At 42.7% G+C, this 25923-nt stretch overlaps 3 protein-coding genes across 4 annotated transcripts; 2 read left to right on the plus strand and 1 right to left on the minus strand.

Annotated features, from left to right (window-relative positions):
* Positions 1 to 289: 289 nt before the first annotated feature.
* LOC115157247 (transcription factor AP-1-like) lies at positions 290 to 2153 on the plus strand. The gene has a single exon (XM_029705334.1). It carries the CDS (start codon positions 696 to 698, stop codon positions 1659 to 1661), a length of 966 nt encoding a protein of 321 aa, XP_029561194.1. The 5' UTR covers positions 290 to 695; the 3' UTR covers positions 1662 to 2153.
* A 1289-nt stretch (positions 2154 to 3442) lies between these two features.
* On the minus strand, positions 3443 to 13849 carry LOC115157249 (transcriptional adapter 1). The gene is made up of 8 exons (XM_029705336.1): positions 13529 to 13849; positions 13243 to 13334; positions 12734 to 12799; positions 12332 to 12429; positions 9740 to 9952; positions 5442 to 5593; positions 4717 to 4873; positions 3443 to 4344 (listed from the first exon to the last, which is right to left on the minus strand). Exons 1-8 carry the CDS (start codon positions 13600 to 13602, stop codon positions 4192 to 4194), a joined length of 1005 nt encoding a protein of 334 aa, XP_029561196.1. The 5' UTR covers positions 13603 to 13849; the 3' UTR covers positions 3443 to 4191.
* A 2060-nt stretch (positions 13850 to 15909) lies between these two features.
* Positions 15910 to 23568, plus strand: LOC115157250 (angiopoietin-related protein 1). 2 transcript variants are annotated; one of them, XM_029705338.1, is made up of 6 exons: positions 15910 to 16229; positions 18369 to 18513; positions 18637 to 19506; positions 20739 to 20932; positions 22160 to 22430; positions 22559 to 23568. In XM_029705338.1, the coding sequence occupies exons 3-6, from the start codon at positions 18705 to 18707 to the stop codon at positions 22744 to 22746; spliced, it is 1455 nt and encodes a 484-aa protein (XP_029561198.1). In that variant the 5' UTR covers positions 15910 to 16229; positions 18369 to 18513; positions 18637 to 18704; the 3' UTR covers positions 22747 to 23568. The 2 variants fall into 2 exon arrangements, with proteins under 2 accessions (XP_029561198.1, XP_029561197.1); XM_029705337.1 differs by lacking the exon at positions 18369 to 18513.
* The last annotated feature ends 2355 nt before the right edge of the window (positions 23569 to 25923 follow it).

Below are 25923 nucleotides of genomic sequence, written 5' to 3' on the forward strand. Positions count from 1 at the left end.
GTGAAAACTGATTTTAAAAGGTAATCTGGTCAACCTGACTGAGATTGGGTAACAAAATAAAGCGGGTAAGAATATATTCAAAAACAAAACGTAATCCCAGAGGACAACGTTCCTTTTACTGCATTACCTAATCCCATCAGCCTTTGCGGGAGGCGGGAATATGGCTGGTTGTCAACGCAACGTGCATGTCATTAAAAAAGTAACGCCCATCACATCATCTCAAACCAATAGGAAGCCTGATACATGACATCATTGTTATTTTCAGTATAGCAGCAGCTTAGAAGTGGATAAAGTTCGTCTCCACGTTGGAAGTGGTAGAAACTACATTGTGTCGAGTCAGACACAGTATCTGCTTAGAGAAGAAAAACCTTATTTCAATAGGCGAATCGAATATTTTTTTAATCCTAATTGAAACAAAGACGCCTATCGATTGAGGAAGTAAAGTTATTTTGTTTGTTTGATACTATTATTTTATAAAGTCTCAAGAAAAGTTTCCACATCGGACATCAGGAGTTGTCCTCCGAGTTGAAATTCGAAAATTACTTGTCCGAAGATTGTAAAAAGATTGGGGACATCAGATTGCAATTTATCACTCCATATTGTTTATTGTAATTTCGATGTTTGGATTTTTGTAATTTTTTGATGTTTGGATTTTTATTCCAGCAATTATATTAGCGATAAAGACCCGTCAATTGATGCCCACCAAGATGGAAGCTACATTATATGACGAATCTGTAAATGGTCAGCAAGGCGCAGTGGGCGGATATCATGGGTTTAACCCGAAAACCCTGAAGCAGAGCATGACACTCAACCTCAACGACCCTAAAATGTTTAAACCTCATCTGCGGGCGAAAGCTATCGACATCCTGACATCCCCTGATGTGGGATTATTAAAACTGGCTTCCCCTGAATTGGAAAGGCTTATCATCCAGTCCTGCAATGGGCTGACGACACCGACCCCAACTCAGTTCCTCTGTCCCAAGAACATCACCGACGAGCAAGAGGGTTTTGCCGAGGGATTCGTAAAGGCGCTCGCGGAGCTTCATTATCAACAGCATATGCCCAATGGCAGCTCTGACGCTCAAGCCAATGCTGCCAACGACATGGCACCCTCATCTACTGTGTCGGACAGTCCTATACCCTACAGCTGCACCGTGCGCCCCGAGCCACCTGAATACACAAACTTGGGCACTTTCAGTCGGGCTGTCAGTTCTGCGTCGGCACTTAACGGCGACAGACACTCCTCCACTAGTTACACGGCCGTCCCGTCCCAAATCCACATCGAGCCCCAGCGGCCATCCCAGCATCCACGGCTACAGCATGCTCGGCTACAGTCATTCAAAGAGGAGCCCCAGACGGTGCCCGAGATGAGCGGCGATACCCCTCCGCTGTCTCCTATTGACATGGAGAGCCAGGAGCGGATAAAAGCCGAGCGAAAGCGCTTGAGAAACAGGGTGGCCGCGTCCAAATGCCGGAAAAGGAAGCTGGAGAGGATCTCGAGGCTGGAGGACAGGGTCAAAAACCTGAAGACCCAACACACAGAGTTGGTCTCCTCTGCCAACGTGCTCCGGGACGAACTGGCACTGCTCAAACAGAAGGTCATGGACCACGTTAACAGCGGGTGCCAACTCATATTGACGCAGCAGCTCCAGGCGTTCTGAACGGCCAAAGACTGCGCTTTGCGCGAGAGACATTTCAATATGGGACCAAACGCAGCTCCTAAAGGCATTACTTCGTCTTTGCGCCTGACAGAGTGGGGACAATATACACTTATTCGTGGAATAATTAGGCTAGTGGTGGCCAAGGCCAACAAACAGTGCCAGTGCCTGTTGCCCTATGAATTGTCTAGTATGTAAATAGCCCAAGTCTAGCACTGAGTTCTCACCAGCAACAAGTTGTACAATGTAACACTATATGAGACATTGCATTATTGACACACCTTGTGAAAGGACTGACTCACAGGTGTGTGTAGGCTAGGCTACTAGGACTGACACAACTTCCTTACTTTCTTAACATTTACACAATACCATTTTGTGAAAGGGGTATAACAAATGTTAGATCTGAATTAATACTTTATCATAACTGTTTTTATGCCTTTTATGCGAAATGTATGTATAAACGACAAATATGTGGAATAAAACTTTCATTAAGAATATTGTCGCGGTTATAATTATTCAGAATGGGGTTTTCAATGTCGTTTTATTGACAGGGAAATAGGTCAATAGTTCAGCCTAGGATGAACAGTGAATTAATTCAATGTTTGTTGACAGTGAAATATGGACAGAGAGACCATTGAGTCACTTCTGTATAGTGTAATCGCTTGGTAGTGGACCGTACTCCTCGACAAACGATTGGACGACATCGTGTCGGAAATGAGCAGCAAGCAAGCCAAATATGGCAAGAGAGCTCTGTGAGCAGCTACCTTGTCTATGACGGGTGGGTGTTGGAAACACTCTTTTCACGACACTTTGATACCCAAGTTACTTTTTCGTAGCAAGTTAAGGTTAGGAAAAGAGGTAGGATTCGCGAAAGTGTGCCTAAAATACGGTGTCCTGTTGAAAATGCTGGTCTGTAGTAGACCTAGTAGTCGTATCAAAGATGGTGGATAAATTAAGATAGTTCACGCAGGCCGTTTACCATTGAAAAAAATTTGGAGCATTAGTAATTGCATTTTTTTGTAGGCAGAAACTCCGCTATGGTTCGTTGAACAAAGCCTACGGGAAGTGAGTTTTTGGATAAACGCTTAAAATAAGGTGGGGTAAACACAGGTTTAGGGGAGCTTATACATTTTGTTCTATGAGATCTTCATCAGCTAACGTCGCTTTTTTACACTTTGAAGCATTTATGTAAGACCAAACCCACATAACGCACATAAAGGCTTCATAGTTCATAAAGGTCATGTTAACCGACGAACTATTCTTTCCCCATTCATTTTGCCGAAGGCTGAACAACCAGAGGTAAATCATTAGTTTTTTAGGACTACAAGCTCTATAGCAGCTGGGTCTGGCCTACTAAGTTAATTGAACCGAAAAAAAACAAGACTGGAGTGTCGCACTTCCTCTTCAGTCTCTGGAGCTCAAGTGCACATGAGTAATGAGGGGAAACATGCTACACACCTATTCCCAAAGATGACCCATTTTTTTCTATTCCACCATAGAAAGATACTTTACACGATTTCATTTTTTTTTTTTTTTACACCTTTAACTAGGCAAGTCAGTTAAGAACAAATTCTTATTTTCAATGATGGCCTAGGAATAGTGGGTTAACTGCCTTGTTCGTGCAACCTTTTGGTTACTAGTCCAACACTAACCACTAGGCTACGCTGCCACCCCATTGATTGAAATTACAATGGAAGATTACTTAGTAATCTATGTTAATTGAAGATTAAAATGGGCAAATTATGAACATGTAATAGGAAAAAATGTATTCAATAAAACTTGTGTTAACAGAAGTGTAATATTTTATTTTGCCATTTTTTACTTTGATATTAAAAACGATTGTTGGTGAAAAAAATACAAAATCATATATACATATTTGCATACATACTGTGATGCATGCATCGCTGTGACAAATTACAGTAAACAAGGACCCAAGTGTAGTTCAGGCATAATTCTGCAAGAGCATGTCAATATCAAAATAAAAAGGGTCCGCAATATTGTTCACAGAGGTATGGGAAATACAACAAAAGTTACACTGACAAATTAACTGACAAAATAACAAACTCACCCGAAGGTCAGAAATGCACCCAAACTTGTTAACAGTGCACTTAAAAAAAAACAGTCAGAGGTTATGGGAGATATAGCTCTGTGTGTGCGCGTGTGTAGACATGTTAGTGCCTTAACAAGCCATGTCTGTGACCATACCACAACACTGGGACTTCCTTTCTTTCTCTACATTACAGCACAGATCTGTGAGTCTTCCACACCAACATGCATCTAAGGCTGGGTTTACACTCCACCAAGCGTTCTAAAACGTTATTGACACTAGTGTAAAGTTGTGTTGCGTGGTGAATTGGTTGCAAAGCCCCCTAGTGGAGTGTTAATCCAGTCTTAGAGATCATCCTCTCGCTCTGCTTCAAGGCAGGGTATAGGGCCCACATAGGTGCCTCAACACTGTGTTCATCTGTCCATTTGTCTCTGCCCTACCCAACCACGACCTGTCTGCGTGTCCACCTGACCGTCTGTGTGTGTCTCAGCTGACAAGCAGGCCGTCCTTCCCTGCGTGGCGTTGGCGGTGCACATGGTCCTGCTCCAGCTCCTCGTGACTTGGGTGCCACAGCCGGGACAGGATACGCTCCATGTTCAGGGCATACATGGTGTGAGAGGGCATCACACCCCGGTGGACCTACATCAAGGAAAAACATATACATTAGCAATAAAGTAGTTTCAGTTTACATTTTTTTACATTTACATCATTTAGCAGACGCTCTTATCCAGAGCGACTTACAAATTGGTGCATTCACCTTATGATATCCAGTGGAACAACCACTGTACAATAGTACATCTATATCTTTTTGGGGGGTGGGTAGAAGGATTAGTTTCTTTTTTATTTCACATACATTTACATAAATACCTTCTGTTCAGCTTTGCCTTTTGATTAGACATAATAATGAGTTTGTTGAATGCAAGTGAAAAGGAAATCAATTAAAATGTCAATGTTTTTGGTTATAGGTATATCATGTGATGGTACAGCCAATTGAAGCTGCAATCTCCTCACCTGTAACGCTTCCAAAAGATCAAACATGCTGATAGGAGGGAGGGGCGCAGGGAGACTGTCACCAGAACAGGCCAATAGGAGAGCAGCCTGCTGCTCAGTATTGTCTGGTGACACCTGAGGGGGTGGACCCGCCGGAAGAGACGCACTGGGAGGTGGGCTGGGGGACGAGGAGAAAGACAGCGGACATTGACTCAAGAGCATAAAGGTAATCTATTAGTAAAGGGGAATGCTGCCTGGCCCCAACACCGCAAAGGAGTTCGAGGAATAATAAGAAAACCTTACAGAATGGTGCAAGAAGTATGCACTACGTTGCCCTTTTTGCACCTTGCCATTTGTAAATTTAAAATATGCATTTGACGGACCTATATCCAGTTATCCTTTTTGCAGGGTGCTGAACTGGCAGCTCTCCTGCCTCACCTAACTGTTACCACTGCTTCTTCATGCACATACAGCACAATATGCTGTTTGAACAACCATTTAGCTAGCTAAATGGCCCTTCAAGTTGATCCTGGAAGTTTACTTGGAACAGAACAATTGGTTACACTTTATTCTACAGTCGGCTGCTTACCAGGATGTCATTTTCTAATAATAGCATTGTAATTACGTTTCAGTTTCTTTGCAATTCATTGACACAAATAGTTAGATATTTAATTTAACATTCTTCTAGTTGATGTGAGGTAGATGACAGTGGAGAGCTGCAGACAGTTGTCCTCTGACTTCCTTACCATTCGGTGACGATTTGGTAGGCAGCCAGGCTGTTCTTCAAGTAGGGCTGTGGGGTGACATGACTGCCGAAGGCGTAGGGGAAGTGTCCGTCACGCAGCCGGTAGGCCTTCCTCCTGGACACCACGGCAGTCAGCACATCTTTCAGGTGGTTCTGTGATAGTGGAGGGGCAACAGGTTACTTACAGTAGTAACCTAGAGAATCCTGAGTGGACTGCTGATGTTGGAGGGGGTACAAAGGGGGAAGACAAAGCATGTATCAAAGCATAAAATAATCTGTCCTAGGTTCAATCCCAATACACCCCCCCCCCCCCCCCCCCCAAGTTTTGCACGATCCCGTGAGCCCCAGAGTCAGAGTGGTATCCCAATTCAACTTTGAGCGAGGCGTAGTGCCTCTTCAGCACTCCAGTTGGCCTTCCAAACAAAGCGAAGAGAGATGCAGACTTCCTATCAGGTCACAGACCGAGAGGTTCCCAAAACTCCCAAGAAGCTCCCAAGGCTGGAGAGTTGCTTCCAAAAAATAAAACATAAATAAATAAATACTAGGATGGAAGCAAATGTAAGTAATCATAACAAATCATGCAAAAAAAATGTAGTTAAGAGGAATATATTAGTTAATGTAGAAACAAACGACTATGCATATTTTTGTCAAAGTTAACTTATGAAAATTGCTATTTATCAAGCCACAGTGCATTCGTAATGTATTCAGACCCCTTCCCTTTTTCCAAATTGTTACATTACAGCCTTATTCTAAAATGGATTAAATAAAAAACAAATCTCAATCTACACACAATACCCCATAATGACAAAGCAACAACAGGTTAATAAATGTTTGCTAATTTAATAAAAAACTGAAATAAGTATTCAGACCCTTTGCCATGAGACTTGAAATTGAGCTCAGGTGCGTCCTGTTTCAACTGATCATCCTTGAGATGTTTCTACAACTTGGTTGGAGTCCACCTACAGTAAATTCAATTGATTGGACGTGATTTGCAAAGGCACACACCTGTCTATACAAGGTCCCATAGTTGACAGTACATGTCAGAGCAAAAACCAAGCCATGAGCTTTGAGACAGGATTGTGTCGAGGCACAGATCTGAGGAAGGGTACCAAAAGATATCTGCAGCATTGAAGATCCCCAAGAACACAGTGGCCTCCATCATTCTAAAATGGAAGAAGTTCGGAACCACCAAGACTCTTCCTAGATCTGGTCGCACTGCCAAACTGAGCAATCGGTGGGAGAAGGGCCTTGGTCAGGGAGGTGACCAAGAACCCAATGGTCTCTCTGACAGAGCTCTAGAGTTCCTCTGTGGAGATGTGAGGACCTTCCAGAAGGACAACCATCTCTGCAGCACTCCACCAATCAGGCCTTTATAGTTGAGTGGCCAGTTGGAAGGCACTCCTCAGTAAAAGGCACATGACAGGGGGGCAGGTAGCCTAGTGGTTAGAGCGTTGGACCAGTAACCGAAAGGTTGCTAGATCGAATCTCCGAGATGACAAGGTAAAAATCTGTCATTGTGCCCCTGAGCAAGACAGTTAACCCACTGTTCCTAGGCCGCCATTGTAAATAAGAATTTGTTCTTAACTGACTTTCCTAGTTAAATAAAGGTTAAATAGATAAAATTAAATGACAGCACGCTTGGAGTTTGCCAAAAGCACCTAAAAAGACTCTCGGACCATGAGAAGCAAGATTCTCTGGCCTGATGAAACTAAAATTGAACCTCTTTGACCTGAATGCCAAGCGTCGCGTCTGGAGGAAATCTCGCACCATCCCTACGGTGTTTTTCAGCGGCTGGGACTAGTCAGGATCGAGGGAAAGATGAACGGAGCAAAGTACAGAGAGCTCCTTGATGAAAAGCGCTATGGAGCAGGTTAGGACCTCAGACTGGAGCAAAGGTACACCTTCCAACAGGACAATGACCCTAAGTACACAGCCAAGAGAAGGAGTGGCTTCGGGACAAGTCTCTGAATGTCCTTGAGTGGCCCAGCCAAAGCCCGGACTTGAACCCGACTGAACATCTCTGGAGAGTAGAGGTCGACCGATGATTTTTCAACGCCGATACCGATTATTAGAGGACCCCCCCCCCAAAAAAAACGATACCGATTAAATCAGCCGATTATTTTTATTTATTGTAATAATGACAATTACAACAATACTGAATGAACACTTATTTTAACTTAATATAATACATCAATAAAATCAATTTAGCCTCAAATAAATAATGAAACGTTCAATTTGGTTTAAATAATGCAAAAACAAAGTGTTGGAGAAGAAAGTAAAAGTGCAATATGTGCCATGTAAGAAAGCTAACGTTTAAGTGCCTTGCTCAGAACATGAGAACATATGAAAGCCGGTGGTTCCTTTTAACATGAGTCTTCAATATTCCCAGGTATTAAGTTTTAGGCTGTAGTTATTATAGGAATTATAGGACCATTTCTCTCTATACGATTTGTATTTCATATACCTTTGACTATTGGATGTTCTTATAGGCACTTTAGTATTGCCAGTGTAACAGTATAGCTTCCATCCCTCTCCTCGCTCCTACCTGGGCTCGAACCAGGAACACATCGACAACAGCCACCCTCGAAGCAGCGTTACCCATGCAGAGCAAGGGGAACAACTACTCCAAGTCTCAGAGCGAGTGACTTTTGAAACGCTATGAGCGTGCACCCCGCTAACCATTTCGCATCAGTTACACCAGCCTAATCTTGGGAGTTGATAAACAGCGCAATGCTTGAAGCATTGCGAAGAGCTGCTGGCAAAACGCAAGAAAGTGCTGTTTGAATGAATGCTTACGAGCCTGCTGGTGCCTACCACCGCTCAGTCAGACTGCTCTATCAAATCATAGACTTAATTATAATATAACAAACACAGAGAAATACAAGACTTGGGTCATTAATATGGTCAAATCCGGAAACTATCATCTCGAAAACAAAAAGTTTTTTCTTTCAGTGAAATACGGAACCGTTCCGTATTTTATCTAACGGGTGGCATCCCTAAGTCTAAATATTCCTGTTACATTGCACAACCTTCAATGTTATGTCATAATTACGTAAAATTCTGGCAAATTAGATCGCAACGAGCCAGACAAAAATACCGATTGTTATGAAAACTTGAAATCGGCCATTCCGATTAAAATCGGTCGACCTCTACTAGAGAGACCTGAAAATAGCTGTGCAGCGACGCCCCCCCCATCCAACCTGACAGAGCTTGAGGGGATCTGCAGGGAAGAATGGGAGAAACTATAGCTAGCTATATGGTGTTTGACATGTGTATGAATGGAATTCATGGTGTTTAATGCGTTAGGGACTCCTGAGCAAACCAGGTTGTCACCTTGTGAAATCTGGTGGATGTGAAGAATCTAGCTAAAGCATTTACTGCAAATTGAATTAACAATTTTTGTAAGCTTGCCTTGGTCATTAAAAAAACAAAAGTTTCAAATCATTGATCTTCCTCGTAGTAACGTTAGATATTGACGATAGTTGTCATGCAATGTAGCTGAAGTAACATAGCTAACTTCTCTGACTTGTGTAGAGCAGGATAAAAATATTACCTGTATTCTATGCATGTGAATCTGTATATGGACACTAAAATGTTTGGTATAAATATTAATTCAGAACAGTAGTTTTAATTACTTCCACTGGTTAACCATTAATCCCCAAGAAATTGCAGAAAATGGCAGTGAAGAAAATGTGACTGTTACTTGTCAAACTGTCATTATGGAATTAAAGTCCTACCACACTGAACCAAAGCCAGAAGATATGTACATTAGGGCACATTGTTGTTTTACAGTTCTTTCATTTGTTGCTCATATGGTAAGAACATATGTTGCATGAGAAATGTAAAAAAAAAAGCAATTTTCTTTTATTTAACCAGGCAAGTCAGTTAACTGCCCCTGAACAACTATCTTGCTCAGGGGCAGAACGACAGATTTTTACCTTGTCAGCTCGGGGACTCGATCCAGCAACCTTTCGGTTACTGGCCCAATGCTCTAACCACTAGGCTACCTGCCGCCAGTACAGGCATTGTGATAAACAAGGCTCGACATCAATGAATTGCGTGGTAAACAATCCTTTGCCGGTTTCTGCTGTGCGCCAATGATGAAAAGATGTCCCATTTCCTAGGGTTATGATATCTCTCCCTACCACTAGTTTCTCCGTTTGAGGGATACTCCCCCACCGAGGGACACCTAAACGATGGGGAGGGCTTGGGGGGGGGGGAATTGGGATTAAGCCCTAGACTGAAAACATGAACTCTACAACCCTTCTCATATCTTGTACCAGTATCGCACACACATACCTCCACAGCGTGGATCATGGTGCTGACAGCGTCCTCCATGACATTGTCCAGACCCAGCTCGAAGGCGGTGACCATCATGCGGGCCTCCAGCTGGCCACGGGTGGGCAGCAGCAAGGTATGGGCACTAAGTTTCAGTTCGTCCTCCTCACCCCCCGCCTCCCGTGGGCTAAAGGGCTGGGCCGCACTCAGAGGGTTCTGGGGCTGGAAACGATGCTGAAGATGCAACAGGTCACACACAGCATTATACTTCAACAGAAAGATGATCTAAACCATATATTATTGCCACCTTCCATTATGCAAGGGCAACAATATTCTTTATAAACACAACGGAAGAAAATTAGGAAGTATGATCACATTTGTTACACGTGTGTTAAGGATTCTGATAAACAAAAAAAGTCTGTCCATATCAACACCATTCGTGCTGATCTCCACTGGCTACCTGTTCCTCAAAGAATTTACTATAAAATGATCCTCGTCTACAAAGCCCTAAATGACATCAGACCCGCCTACCTGTCTGACCTACTCTCCCCCTATGAACCTCCACGCACCCTACGTTCTAGCCACAAACTACTCCTGTGGCCTTTCCTCCCACGCCTATGGAACTCCCAGATAATCTTATCACTGTTCAGGGGCTGGATATAATTTGTGGAACTTTCCAACGGGAATCTGTTCCAAAAACTTGGTAAATAACAAGGTTGCCAACAAATAACGCATATAAAGTGAGTGAGTGGGCTAATTAATTACGTTTTTCACTCACCATGTTTATTCCGAAAAATGTCTGTCCTCACTCTGGTAGCCAATTGACAAACATTAAGAATAAGCTACGTGATGAGTTGATGCCTATTCGGCAGCTATTTAGCTAACGTTAGGTGAATTGATCATGTTACTTTATATGCATTTGTTGGCAACCTTGTACTTTACGAAGTTTTTGGAACAGATTCCTGTTGGAACGTTTCACAAATTATACCCACCCGTTCAGACTGCTTTTAACCTCTCTTGGGTAGGGGGCAGTATTTTCACGGCCGGATGAAAAATGTACCCAAATTAAACGGCCTACTACTCGGGCCCAGAAACTAGAATATGCATATTATTAGTAGATTTGGATAGAAAACACTGAAGTTTCTAAAACTGTTTGAATGAATGATGTCTGTGAGTATAACATAACTCATATGGCAGGCAAAAACCTGAGAAAAGTCTAACCAGGAAGTGGGAAATCTGATGCTTGTAGTCTTTTCAAGTCATTGCCTATCTAACACAGTGACTTAGGGTTCATTTTGCACTTCCTAAGGCTTCCACTAGATGTCAACAGTCGTTAGAACCTAGTTTCAGGCTTTTGCAGTGAACAGAGAGCGAACAAGAAGGCCGAGAGCGAACAGAAAATGACATAAGTTTTGTGGCACGCGTTCACGTGATGAGGTAGCTGTGTTCCATTACGTTTTTCAAGACATTGGAATCGTCCGGTTGGAATATTATTGAAGTTATATGTTAAAAAGGCCCTAAAGATTGATGCTATACAACGTTTGACATGTTTCAACGAACGTAAATTGAACTTTTTTTGACTTTGTCGTGAAATTTTGGGCAACATTTGGAGTAGCTTACTGAATGAGCTAACAACAACGAGGTATTTGGACATAAATTATGGACTTTATCGAACAAAAACAACATTTATTGTGGACCTGGGATTTCTGGAAGTGCCTTCTGATAAAGATCAAAGGTAAGTGAATATTTATAATGCTATTTATGATTTTAGATGACTGAAATGGCGGGTATTGCCTGGTGTATTTTTCTGAGCGCCGTACTCAGATTATTGCAAAGTGTGCTTTCCCCGTGAAGCTTTTTTGATATCTGTCACAGCGGTTGCATAAAGGTGATGGTTTTCTTTGAATAACAGTTTAATATTTTATCAACGTTTATGATGAGTATTTTTGTAAATTGTTGTGCTGATTCACCGGCAGTATTGGAGGCAAAATATTTTCTGAACATCACGCGCCAATGTAAAATGCTGATTTTGGATATAAATATGAACTTTATCAAACAAAACATACATGTATTGTCTAACATTGAGTCCTAGGAGTGTCATCTGATCGTCAAAGGTTAGTGCTTAATTTTAGCTGAATTTCTGGTTTTTGTGACCCCTCTCCTGCTTGGAAACTGGCTGTGTGGTTTTTCTTGTCTTGTCCCTGTCCTAACATAATCTAACTTTATGCTTTCGCCATAAAGCCTTTTTGAAATCGGACAATGTGGTTACATTAAAGAGAAGTGTATCTTTAAAATGGTGTAAAATAGTTGTATGTTTGAGAACTTTGAATTATGATATTTTGTTGTTTTGAATTTGGCGCTCTGATTTTTCACTGGCTGTTGAATAGTGTGAACCGTGGGTGGAACGGTAGCGTCCCACCTGCCCAAGAGAGGTTAAAGCAAGCCTTAAGACTAATCTCTATCGGCTGGCCTACCGTTCTTCCTAGACTGATTGTTGCATTCATTAGAGATATCTATCAATTTTTTTCTACCCTATTCTATTTTATGCACTGAGATTATTCTTGATAATGAAAAGCACTTTACAAAATGTATACATTATTATTAACAACTCACATCAAATTTCTGTCTGGAGGAGAACTTCTTCTTTCCTTTGGCGGGCTTGCCAGGCTTGGAGGCTGAGCCACCTGCCCATTGCAAAGATCCAGCACCCTCTGGAAAAGAGAATGAGGTTGCAGTCAGGTTTGTGGTCAAGGCAGGTAGCCTAGTGGTTACAGTGTTGGACTAGTAACCGAAAGGTTGCAAGATCAAATCCCATAGCTAACAAGGTACAAATCTGTTGTTTCTGCCCCTGAACAGGCAGTTAACCAACCCACTGTTCCTAGGCCGTCTTTTTAAACAAGAATTTGTTCTTAACTGACTTGCCTAGTTAAATAAAGGTAAAATAAAAAAATAAATACTGATGTGAGGAAACTGTATTAATTAAGATATTGATACATTCTACATTGGAAAACCTACCAGGTGTGGAGATGATGATCTGACAGCGAGTGAGAATGGCCAGGAGAAAGTCATTGTGGACATGAACTGAGAGGGGGGGAAATTGGTTGTTAGCTTTGAAATTGTATATTTTTTGTTGTTGTTGCATTGAACTGTAGCTATAGTCCATGCACATGGCTTTCACTTGCTGTTTCTTGGACATTAAAAGCATTTATAATTATTTAAAACCTTTCCTTGTGATTGATCCATACTTGATATCTGTCACTGTAGGAAAATAGTCGTTGTGCAGACGCATGGCTAGTGGCGGTAAATAAAGTGCTCACATTACGTATTTTGGACTAACGAAACGACAGCTCACTAATTCAGAGAAAAGTTAATCAGCACTCTAGTAACATCTTTACTTTTGTGAGTAACACAAGTATAATGAAGCCAGTCACTAAAAATGGGGTTAATGGAAAGATGCAGGGCTCCACGGACCAGCTAGGTCCAACACACAGAAACAGAGAATGTCGAATAATATCTGCACTAACCGTTGTCTTGTGCCAAAAGGCGACGAGCCTCGATGTCAAACTCTTCCTTGCTTATCTTCTGTTTGAACCACAGTTTCAAGTTCGCCCAGTAACTTTAAAAGACATGCAATTGAGGAAATAAACATTTAGTAAGCTAGCTAAGGTTACACTGGTCACTGCATAGCCGTTTGCAGACAGCTAGCTAGCTTTGCTATCTATTTGTAGACGTTTAAACCAACTTCCGAAATAGGAAAGTAAAACAAACATACCGTGTAAGGGCAACATCAACCAACGGTAGCATACTTACTGTTTGACATTATCACCAATTGCTTCTGTTAAATTTTTCTTAGCAATTTCAAGCTCACTAGCATGGGCTGCCATAACGACTATAATTGTGTGACGCACTCAGATGTGTTTAATGCCGCGTTCAAAAGAACTCGGAAATCTGTGACTTCAGTGCGTTCAAAACAACTGGGAACTCGGGAAAACGATCTCCGACTGTGGAAAATAAATGTAAACAGTCATCAAATTCGGAATTCCAACTCCGGAACTCTGGCCTCTTTCTAGTGTTCTGACTTGAATATCACAGAAGTCATGATTTGACCACGCATTTCCCAATTCCCAGTTGTTTTGAACGCGGCATTGCTAACCCTGTGACGTACTTATTCCGCTCATCTTCTTCTTCTTCTATACTCGGAAGTGTGTGCATTAGCTAAAATTGTAACAGTACCACCTATGAACTTGGAATATAAGCAAACACACACCTGCAATTTGCCTTTTTTGCCAGCAGAGAGCACACGTGCCTCAGGAGACAGTGCTGTGTATTAATTATATCCCTCAGTGGCTGTGTATGAGCAGATATGATTTAGGTTTTACAGTCCAACATTGAACATAGCTATAGGTGCAATTTAGGTGGACCCATGTGCACGTTGCCATTAGGCACAGATCAAGAATCAGCTAAACTTACTTTATTTTAGTGTGGGACAATTTCCTCATTCTCGATTGATTGTTATTGGGTTAAATATTGCACTTTGTGATTCAATATATGCATGTTAGACAAATATACAGCTTTTCAATCCTGTGTATTATGTACAAAAGTTGCCTTGGGAAAGACCATCTTTTCACCACAAAAAAATATGAAAATCTCAAGACAACGAGACATGATTAATACCCATTCTTGCACTCATAGAAGATCACTCAGTTTGGCTTTCACTTGCTGTTTCTTGGACATTAAAATAATTTATAATTATTTAAAACCTTTTCTTGTGGTTGATCCATACTTGTATAGACTGGAGGAAAAGGGTCTATAAAGAAGCAAAATAAAATTCAGATGTACCTCTGGATCACTAGCCTACAGTATCACATCTAGGCTGTATCACATCCTGCCGTGTTTGGGAGTCCCATAGGGTGGTGCACAAGGCCGTCATTGTAAATAAGAATTTGCTCTTAACTGACTTGTCTAGTTAATTAAAGGTTAAATAAAACTATAAAATACAAATAAAAAAAAATACAGTGTCTAAATCCGACAGAGCAACACAATTATTTATAGGGCAATAAAAACTATTTAATTGACTATAATTCCTGACTTTACTTTTTTTATTGAGGACTATGGAACAATAATAAAATATAATCTGTGCATGTGATTTGTAACAGGTTCCTTAAAGAGTTTTGAGGGGTGGAGAAAGCATGAAATCAAAATCAATTGCTAGGCTGTATCACAACCGGTCGTGATTGGGAGTCCCATAGGGCGGCGTACAATTGGCCCAGCATCGCCCGGGTTTGGCCAGGGAAGGACGTCATTGTAAATAATAATTTGTTCTTAACTGACTTGCCTAGTTAAATAAAACTAAAAATATAATAAATAAATGCTACATTCTTCATGTGTGTCCTTCACTTTCATAAGGGACCTTTTCTCCAGAGTTAAGTCCTACATTCTGATATAATTTATTTAGAGACCTCTTTTTATATTCAAATGACCACCTTTGAGAGAAACTAAAACATATAAACACACACACACACACACACACACACACACACACACACACCGCAGTCAAGAAAGTTTAATAGTCCCCCATCCCAGTATCTTCCAAGTGATACCCTTCTCCCACACTCAAAATGATTTCCTCCCTTGGGATTTACGTCCCAAACATTTTGTCTAAAGACGTCTTTGTCTGCTAAGACCTCCACATGTTGTGTCCGTAGCCAAATAAACACAGCTGCCAGTAGCCCTAAGATCAGGAGTTCTTCTAACAGGACTTCCAGGACCAGTGTTTTTGACAGAGATGGAGTATGTATGAGAGAGAAATGTTCAAAGAGCCTTGCTAAAATAAAATTGATTGAGAGTTGTTAATAACAAGCGTGTGTATGGCGTATATGGGAAAGTTTCCTAGTTTAACCACAGATTGAATGTTTATGCCTGACTGAGAGAGAGTTTGTGTGAGTGAGACATATTCCATGCTCTAAGCTGCGATGGCAAGAGTGAGTATGTGTGTGTGATCCTGAGCGGGTGTCATCACCACACACCAATTCCAGGCACCCAGGCTTAGTGGATTTGGCTATTTTCTTTTTTTCTTTCCCTCCTTCCTTTCTTCCTTTCATTACCAATTGAAACCTTATAATAGGAGGAGTTCTGTTATTCTTTAGGAGCACTATGACAGAGGTAGTAGGCAGGACAACCTACCACTCCAGAGGGAAAAACTCACCATCCCCCCAGGCTAGCTCAAACTTTCTGGACCAGCCTCCATCCTACTGTGAGTGTGTGTGTGTGTGTGTGTGTGTGTCTGCATGTATGTGAATGCCACAGACATTCACTAACCAGTTTGTGAGGCCAGAGAGCGAGAGAGACAGAGAGACCAGTACTAAGGAGAAGGCAGGAGAGTGAAGAGCATGCTGCTATACAGGAGCCACAACTGAGACTGAGACATCGGCCCCCACAAGCCTCTGACAAGCACCAGCAGAAGAAGCAAACAACGTTGAGACACACAGGCTGTCTTCACACATAGCTACAGGTGTGTACACACTTTTCTTTCCTGTGGCCTATCCTATCCTGTCCTGTCTGTCTTTTCTTAAACTTTGTTCAACAGATGCCTCAATGGCAAATTCCAGTTCCGGTATTGTTCAGACCAGAGATAGTTTGTAGATCTTATCTGTCATCTCCATGGGTACGTGGTTGTTTATTTTCTGTGATTGCCAAATTGGAGTCTATTATATTTAAGTAATTTATTTTGTAGAAATGTCATTACAAAGAGCTTGTACTTTAATAGAAGCCTACCAGAACTGGCACCATTCACCACAATGAATTGTTCATTTATTTATTGTAATACACTCGTGTGAACATTTATTTTCTGTTTATTACCTCTTTAGTAGCTGCTATTAAAGGTGTATTAACTGTTATCAATGGTTTATTAACTTACAAACGTCAGCCATTAGACAGACACTAGGTAGGGGGAAAAAGACCGAGCAAACATCCCCCTGGGCCTGCCAGTGAATGGACAGACACACTTGAGTCACAACAGAACAGCCAGTGACCCACTGGCACTGGAGGGCATTCACCCCAAAGACTGGCACTGTCCTCTGCTAGCCTACTGTACTGTAGAACAGTCACCGCAAGTTTGACCTGTCTGGATGCAAACCGCCCCATTAATATTGATGAGCTATTGGTCTGGCTCTGCCTGAGTAGGAAAATGTACTTTGGATACTTTTTTTATAAGTCAATTAAAAATGTAATGCTCTGACTGTGGCTGACTTGATGAAGACCAGCAGGCCTAGGGTGTTAGCGACAGACACATATAGCAGTAATAACACACTGTTAGATTAATAGTCCTGTGATTCTCATACTGAGCCTTTTGTGTAAACATTGTCACTTATCTGAGTCTGTAATTGGGGTTTGGGACTAACTTTTAAGAAGGGTCAATCACTGAAGCCAAATTATTGAGAGTGATTATGAATGAGTGTTTTTACTAATAGAAGGAGAGCGACAGAGAGAGCTGATGGCTTATGTTCAAGAACCAAGTCTCAAATTCTAATATCACTTTCTAAATCTCTCCTCCAACTTTCCTTAAAACTATTCTTCATCTGTTAGTCTGTATTTGGGTGTTTTTGATTTGATTTGTCTGAAAGCCTGACACAAAGGAAATTAATGGATTTCCAGTGCTGTACTGGTAATGATAAATAACTAAATCAATAGTACATAAATAAAGAAAATGTTATGTTGTCTACTGCTCAAAGTCAGGCAGTAAAACAACGTTTCTCTCTCTTGACAGTGATAAAGGGAACAATTTTGTCACCACAGCCATTTTGGTTTAGGTAATGCTACCCCCATCCCCCTATTAAGTATTGTTGGAACGGGACCCTTCAATGCAGCTTAGAATATTTCATGAAAGACCGCAGGCAGAAATGATTGAGTGCCCCCACTGCTTTTTCCATCCAAGAGACAGTGAGTCCTTGCTTCCTCAGTATGTTTGAATCCAGGGGATTTGTTTTGATGGGTAGCCTATTGATGTGAAGTAGGTCATAATGTGCGCCTGTCAAAGTGTTGGATGGTTGAGGGTTATTTAACCTTTTTGGCCCACATTCTCTGCAGACTCCATTCTAGTTGTGGTTTGGCTGAAATGCAACATCAGTCTAACGTTTGGCCTGCTGTTAGCAATCTGAATGCCCGGAGGCAAGCCAAGCTATCTATTGAAAAGGAGGGGTCTTTCACTTAACATGCATTTTTTAACAGCACCCCTCCCTGCTCTCCATTCGTTGTGCTGTCAAGACCAATAAGTTCACAATTTTAGCCTCTCCTCTTAAAATAGATTCCCAGAAAACATTACTCATAAACCAGGAGATTCATGCTCACAGTCTCACACATCCAGCTATTTAATTCTGTACCAAATTCAGCCGGTGCCAAATGTCTGCATATTTAGGCCAGCCAGGAGAAATAGGATGAGAGTAAAATGGGTCAGTCTGAAACAATCATTGTCCTCCAACTGGTGCCCAAAAGGTGCACAGGTCTTTACGAGACCTTTTTATTTTATTTATAGTTGGGGCTACATGTTTGCCTTCCTTTAATGCCAAACTAAAATGATCTTTTATGGAAGAGTACAGACTTTTTCTAACAGTATCCCTCCACATAATAATAATAATACAAAGGTTTTCTATAGCCCTTTTCTCAAATCTAAAGATACAACCTGGAAGCTTTTGGAGAAGCTTGATTAAGCAGGGGAGATGAGAACAGGAGCTAACCGAACACACCCAGAGACGTGATATAGCCTGGTTAGGCGCAGTAGCATGAAGGAACACCCAAGAGTAAGTGAACTGAAGCCAGAATTGGAGCTGTGATAACATATTTCTGCATGCCTGCTTTGCAGTGCACACACCACTGCTAAGAATTCAACCCCATATTGCCCCGCTTTCCCGTCTGTGTTTTAGGTGCAACAGTGACACAGCCGTCAGCTGCAGAGGAGCAGAAGAAGAGAAGAGTAACCAAGAGACTGACCATGGGGCCCAGAGCTTTATGCCTGTTTGTCCTGCTTGGGCTGTCTGTCTGGGGCAGCAGTGAGGGCCTCAGATCCCCCATCCTGACCCGGAGACGGAGGGCCCCAGAGGCCACAGGAGAACCACCCAAAAAGTGCTCGTACACCTTCCTGGTCCCTGAGCAGAAGATCACAGGGCCCATCTGCGCCAGCCGGGGCCTACACACGGACAAGGATCGCGTGACCCGCCTGGACGTGGCGGCAGTGAGGGACCTGCTCTCCAAACAGAGACGGGAGATGGACAACCTGAAGCTGGTGGTGGATGTGGACGGAAACATGGTGAATGAGATGAAGCTGCTGAGGAAGGAGAGCAGGAACATGAACTCCAGGGTGACCCAGCTCTACATGCAGCTGCTTCATGAGATCATCAGGAAGAGAGACAATTCTCTGGAGCTGGCTCAGCTGGAGGGACGCATTCTCAACGCCACAGCAGAGTCCCTACGCCTGGCTGCCCGCTACCGCGACCTGGAGGTCCGCTACGCCACGCTCTCCGCCATGGTCAACAACCAGTCGGTTCTGATTGGTGCCCTGGAGGAGCGCTGTCTACAGGTGTACGGCCGGCTGCAGGAGCAGCCTCCTCAGGGCCCACCGCTGGTACAGGTAGTGCCGGAGAACATACCGGTTAGCATCCCAAGGTTCACCAACGAGATCCAGAGGGACCATAGCCGGGCGTTCCCCAGAGAAAGGGGCTCCCGAGTGGGACCGGCACCCACAGGAGGCACCCTGGAGCTCCGGACGGCTCCGCAGGGCAACTTCAGCACAGAGGGTGAGGCAACTGATTGATTGAGTCATTTGATAGATTGGTTGGTTAGTGGGTTGGGTGGTTGGTGGGATGGGTGGGTGGGTGGTTGGTACCAAGGGTAAAACAGGTATTTCTAAATTAACCTCACAACCTCAGACCAATGGGTGTATGAATGGAATAACAGCAGGTTCATTTTCTTCTTAGACTGAGTATTTATTATGAAACATTTGCATATCAGCTGGAACTCGGTTCAGCTGGAACTAGGTTTGGCACTGCTCACCAGAAAGAAAGACCTCGATGGAAATAAAAATGTTGTCTTGTCTGAAATCAGAAGAAAGAAAAGAGAAAGGAAATGCCTGTGCGATTCTACTCATCAACCAAAATTCCTGACACATTTAGAATAATAAAGCATGTGTGATTTGAAGGCAGCTCTGTATGAAAGCGAACCCTCTCCAGGACTGCTCCCTCGCATGCTAAGCATGGACAGAAGCCAGGCTGGAATGACATGGTTTCCTTCCCCTAACCACAAAGTAGCAGCACTTCTGGTTTACTTCACCACTGCTTGCTCAGGCTAATACAGACTAATACAGTAGCTACCCTCCTCTATAAACTAGGAAAATATTAATCTCACATTAAACAATGGTTTACTTCACCACTGCTTGCTCAGGCTAATACAGACTAATACAGTAGCTACCCTCCTCTATAAACTAGGAAAAGATTAATCTCACATTAAACAATTTACCCACTGGGCAAAAACTGGTTGAACCAACACCGTTTCCACGTCATTTCAAGAAAAAAATTCAAGGTGATGTTGAATCAACGTGGAAAACTGAATGGATTTGCAAAAAGTCATCAACATAAAGGAACTTAGTATTTTTTTCCACCCAAAGTTTAAACTAAATCCTGATTAAATGTTTTGACTGATTTCACGTTGAATTTACGTTAATTGACAACTCAACCAAATGTAAATCAAAACTAGACGTTGAAATGACATCTGCGCCCAGTGAGTCACTGTTTTTAACTGTCCACATCTTCTCTAAGACAAATGTATAACAAATGAACTGTAGTAAGAGGTAAACTAGAATAATCAATGGGTTCTAAACAAAGTCACTGGTTTAGCTGCCTACATCTGGTTGGTGATTAAAAGTCTGCAACAGATATATCCCTCCATCACTTCCTCTGTTCCTTCATCTCTTCCCCATCCCTCCATCTCTGCTTCCATCTCTCCCTTCATCCCTCCATCCATCCTGTCCCAGGTCCTTTCAGGGACTGTCTTCAGGCGCAGGAGGCTGGCCATAGCACCAGCGGAATGTACCTGCTGAAACCTGACGAGGCAGAGAGGCCCATGCAGGTGTGGTGTGAGCAGGGTCTGGACAACGGAGGCTGGACTGTCATCCAGAGCAGGAGGGATGGCTCCGTCAACTTCTTCAGGAACTGGGACGCCTACAAGGTGACAATGACAAAGACACCTCTGGCTGTCTAACCACTTCTTCCAAAACCTTTAAGCCAGAGACAACAATGGTGCCGTTATATGACCTATCCAAAGGAACTCATCTGGTCTGGTGTCTCGGGATCCTTTCCAAGGCCTGGACTCCTTGTGTTTTCACTTATGATATAATATAATGTGTGTTTCAGCATATACATGCTGAAGAGATTAAGTTTGAGATTGCCACTATGAAACATAGGAAGACCCAGCAGGATGGTATGTTCCACCGCTCAATCTCCAACATTTATGTTCCAAACCACCACAGCTCTGCTAGCTACATCCATCCAGTACATCTTAAGGATGAACTGTATCTGCGTTGGCCTTGCTTCTTGCTTGATGATTTGATTCAGCGTTCCATGTAGCTCTGCCAGGCTAGCTAGCGTATGTTTAACTGGAACTTAATAACTCTCCTCGACATTGATTCACAACCACTCATCTATCTCCCACCACTAATCCACCACATATAAACACATACCCTAGCATACACATGCGAACACACAGACAGACACAGACAGACACAGACAGACACAGACACACACAGACACACACACACACACACACACACACACACACACACACACACACACACACACACACACACACACACACACACACACACACAGAGAGAGCACCAGTGGAGGACCAGGACAATCATCATTCCTGGCTGGACTACTTAATTCACAATCAGAAACCAAATCAGACCACAGCCATTTAGTGTTGAAGTGCTCTGAGGAGAACAGCCAGATACAGATTGGTCATGGTTTTTCAGCACACACAGGGGGGCCAGTGTCATCACCATTTGCAGGGATTACAACTGTTGTTTGGGGTTGAAATATGAACAATGAAAGCCCCCATTTCTAAGATTGATGCTTATTATTTTCCAGTATGGATTCCACAATGTCTTTAGTTTCATCTGTATAGCCAATTTTAATTACAGTACAGTAATTCAATGTGAATATCAAATTATTGTTTGTCTTATATATTATTATGTCCAAAGAAGATTAATACTAACTTGCAGGATAATCAAAAAGTAAATTAGATGATTGGCTAAGATTACTGGTCTTGTCTTCCAAATGTACTTTTTGACAAAAGTTGATTTACAGTATTCCTTATTTTAACATTCCTCTTTTTAAACCACTCTGACTACAAAACCAATGGCTCATTTTTTATCTCTGTCCCCTCCTTTCTCAGAATGGATTTGGCAACATAGACGGTGAGTACTGGCTGGGGTTGCTTGGGATCTACAACTTAGGGAAGCAGTCTGACTACAGACTTCTAGTGGAGCTGGAGGACTGGGTGGGGAAGAAGGTGTATGCTGAGTACAGCAGCTTTCACCTGGAGCCTGAGAGCGAGGGCTACCGCCTGAGGCTGGGCACCTATCAGGGAAACGCTGGTGACTCACTCAGCAGCCACAACGGCAAGCAGTTCACCACACTGGACCAAGACAAGGACGCCTTCTCAGGTGGGTCAATCAATCAATTGATATACTGTTGGCTAAACACCTAAGACATCCAGTAGGTCCTTAAGAACGCATATGAGCCAAACTCAATGGGTATCTTTAAATGGACTATTTATATTCTCTCGATGCAGGTAACTGTGCACACTTCCATAAGGGAGGCTGGTGGTACAACTCCTGTGGCCAGGCCAACCTGAACGGTGTTTGGTACTCCGGTGGGGTCTACCGCAGCAAGTTTCAGGATGGAATCTTCTGGGCGGACTATGGCGGAGGATTCTACTCTATGAAGGGAGTCCGCATGATGGTCAGACCCATAGACTGAGACTAGAGGGAGAACCATGACCATCCTAACCCTCAACCAACACATGTACAGTACTGCCTATCTCAACCCCACTCACAGACATTGACTACAAACATTGTGTGACCTCATTGTGTGAGGTGGCATAGTATTTCACATGTGAAGCTAATTTGCAGGCAGACGACAGGTTTTTCCTGCAGGCCTAGAGACCCACAGCACTTCCTTTAGAAACTACTAATATCCAGGCATCACTGGCAGCACTAGAATTAGAGCAAGGAGTACCAGACATATCAGTTACAATGGAGAAGAAATCCAAACAACTGACCTATGGTAGGGCATTGATACTGTATATCCATTCTAGACACTAGAGATAAAATGTTGCCTATTTTAGAGGTGTGTAAATATCTTTAGTTGTAATAACGTCTTAAGAAAGCATTCAATCTACTTTGTTCCAACTTCTCCATCTTCTGATGCTTTTATGATTTATGTACCTTAAGATATTTTTTATATGTTTGAAATAAACCAGGCGCCAAGGTGAAGCTGTAACTCATCCAACAGAAAACATTGGGTTTTCTATTCACTATATTTGTGCATCATGCATCATGTATTGCGCTTTCACAGCTGACTTATGTACTCCAGGCTGTGTGGATGTTTTTCTAATTTCGCTGTTGATCAAATTTCAATACGAGCCAGAGTTAAAACAAGTATTATTGGAAAAAAGAAAAGGAATTATGGTTTGTTTTGTGTGGTTTTGTAGACTTAAAAAATGCAGATGAAGCAGAGAGTTAGTGATAGGCATTGGAACAGCCAGCGAGAAACGCATTGCTGAAAGCCATACAGGACAGAGAGAAGGGAAGAAGAGAAGGAGAGGGGGAGGGAAGGTTGGGGGAGAGGGAAAGAGAAAGAAAAGTGGGAGAGAGGGGGAGGGGGGAACTGGAATGGAATCTGTCCAAATTTCCAAGGGATCTTTTTTTCCTTTACAGAGAAATGTACATTCTTTCCATATAAAAGTGCTTGGGCTATATGTTTTGGAATATATTTCATTGAAAAAGTCACGACTCCCTGTGGTCTGTAATCACCGGTAGAACAGGCTGTATCTGGAGGGAAACCGATCCCAGAAGAGGAGACCAGCTTGTTCCTCTCACTGATTGGTCTGCAACACACGGCACACTACATACACATCCATGTCACAAAACTTGAAAGTCAGTGGGAATTAATAAAAGGGACTGATTCATGACTGAAAAAAAGTATTATCATGAGTTTTGATGCTGCCTGAACAGCCCATTATCAACCTGAAAACGTCATCCAAATGCCACGGTAGCTGACGTTTTTCTCAATACATTGCATTCAATGAAAAAGATGAGTGTCACAGGGTTGTCGTTTATGTCAATACATAAAGTCAACTGGGAAATACATTGGAGTCAACTGGGAAATATAAGTGTCTACCAATTCAATCTGATGTCAATAAATTGCAGTCAATGGGAAAAGGTGAGTGTCACAGTGTTGACACGTATGTCAATACATTGCAGTCAATGGGAAAAAAATAAGTGTCACAAATGAATACATCATGTTCAATGGGGGAAGATTAGCATCACAATATGGATACATAGTGAAATGCATCACAGACATGACACCCTCCTCTCTCTCCCTCCCTCATCTCTTTCTCAGACAGACATATCCACTCACAGACAGAGAGAGAGAGAGAGAAAGAGACAGACAGACAGACAGACAGACAGACGGACGGACGGACGGACGGACGGACGGACGGACGGACGGACGGACGGACGGACAGACGGACGGACAGACGGACAGGCAGGGGGACAGGCAGGGGGACATGCAGGGGGACAGGCAGGGAGACAGGCAAGGAGACAGACAGACAAACTTTAAACTCAACCGCAAACCTAACCATAGCTTCATGTCCACATCCCGGCTCAACCCAAATCTAGCCATAACTCTAGCCCTTCACATCTTGGCTCGGAGATGTGGACAAGAAGTTAGGGTTAGGGTTATGGCGAGGGTTAGGTTTGAGCCAAGATGTGGAAACGATGCGAGGGTTAGGATTAGGGATGAGGGTAGGTTTAGTATAAGCTAGAGTTAGAGATGAAGCGAGGGTTAGGTTTGAGCCAAGATGTGGAAACGATGCGAGAGTTAGGATTAGGGTTGAGGGTAGGTTTAGTATAAGCTAGAGTTAGAGATGAAGCGAGGGTTAGGGTTAGGGCTAGGTTTAGTATAAGCTAGAGTTAGAGATTAAGCGAGGGTTAGGTTTGAGCCAAGATGTGGAAACGATGCGAGGGTTAGGATTAGGGTTGAGGGTAGGTTTAGTATAAGCTAGAGTTAGAGATGAAGCGAGGGTTAGGGTTAGGGCTAGGTTTAGTATAAGCTAGAGTTAGAGATGAAGCGAGGGTTAGGGTTGAGGCTAGATTTAGTATAAACTAGAGTTAGAGATGAAGCTAGGGTTAGGGTTGCAGCTAGGTTTAGTATAAGCTAGAGTTAGAAATGAAGCGAGGGTTAGGGTTAGGTTTGAGTCTAGGTTTAGTATGAGCTAGATTTAGAGATGAAGCAAGGGTTAGGGCTAGGTTTAGTATAAGCTAGAGTTAGAGATGAAGCGAGGGTTAGGGTTAGGGCTAGGTTTAGTATAAGCTAGAGTTAGAGATGAAGCAAGGGTTAGTGCTAGGTTTATTATAAGCTAGAGTTAGAGATGAAGCGAGGGTTGAGGCTAGGTTTAGTATAAGCTAGAGTTAGAGATGAAGCGAGGGTTAGGGTTAGGTTTGAGTCTAGGTTTAGTATGAGATAGATTTAGAGATGAAGCAAGGGTTAGGGCTAGGTTTAGTATAAGCTAGAGTTAGAGATGAAGCGAGGGTTAGGGTTAGGGCTAGGTTTAGTATAAGCTAGAGTTAGAGATGAAGCGAGGGTTAGGGTTAGGCTAGGTTTAGTATAAGCTAGAGTTAGAGATGAAGCGAGGGTTAGGGTTAGGGCTAGGTTTAGTATAAGCTAGATTTAGAGATGAAGCGAGGGTTAGGGTTAGGGCTAGGTTTAGTATAAGCTAGAGTTAGAGATGAAGCGAAGGTTAGGGTTAGGGCTAGGTTTAGTATAAGCTAGAGTTAGAGATGAAGCGAGGGTTAGGGTTAGGGCTAGGTTTAGTATAAGCTAGAGTTAGAGATGAAGCAAGGGTTAGGGCTAGGTTTAATATAAGCTAGAGTT

This window comes from Salmo trutta, chromosome 21 (assembly GCF_901001165.1).
Source record: "Salmo trutta chromosome 21, fSalTru1.1, whole genome shotgun sequence".
Taxonomy (NCBI): Eukaryota; Metazoa; Chordata; class Actinopteri; order Salmoniformes; family Salmonidae; genus Salmo; species Salmo trutta.

Bases quoted from the DNA above. Each gene is read 5' to 3' on its own strand.
- LOC115157247 (XM_029705334.1), top strand. From the start codon at position 696: ATGCCCACCAAGATGGAAGCTACATTATATGACGAATCTGTAAATGGT.
- LOC115157250 (XM_029705338.1), top strand. From the start codon at position 18,705: ATGGGGCCCAGAGCTTTATGCCTGTTTGTCCTGCTTGGGCTGTCTGTC. The intron at 19,507-20,738 runs GTGAGGCAACTG...ATCCTGTCCCAG, and splicing joins GGGCAACTTCAGCACAGAGG to GTCCTTTCAGGGACTGTCTT. The intron at 20,933-22,159 runs GTGACAATGACA...CTCCTTTCTCAG, and splicing joins GGAACTGGGACGCCTACAAG to AATGGATTTGGCAACATAGA.
- LOC115157249 (XM_029705336.1), bottom strand. From the start codon at position 13,602: ATGGCAGCCCATGCTAGTGAGCTTGAAATTGCTAAGAAAAATTTAACA. The intron at 12,800-13,242 runs GTTAGTGCAGAT...CCCCCCTCTCAG, and splicing joins CCTTTTGGCACAAGACAACG to TTCATGTCCACAATGACTTT. The intron at 4,345-4,716 runs GTGAGGAGATTG...TCCTTGATGTAG, and splicing joins ATCTTTTGGAAGCGTTACAG to GTCCACCGGGGTGTGATGCC.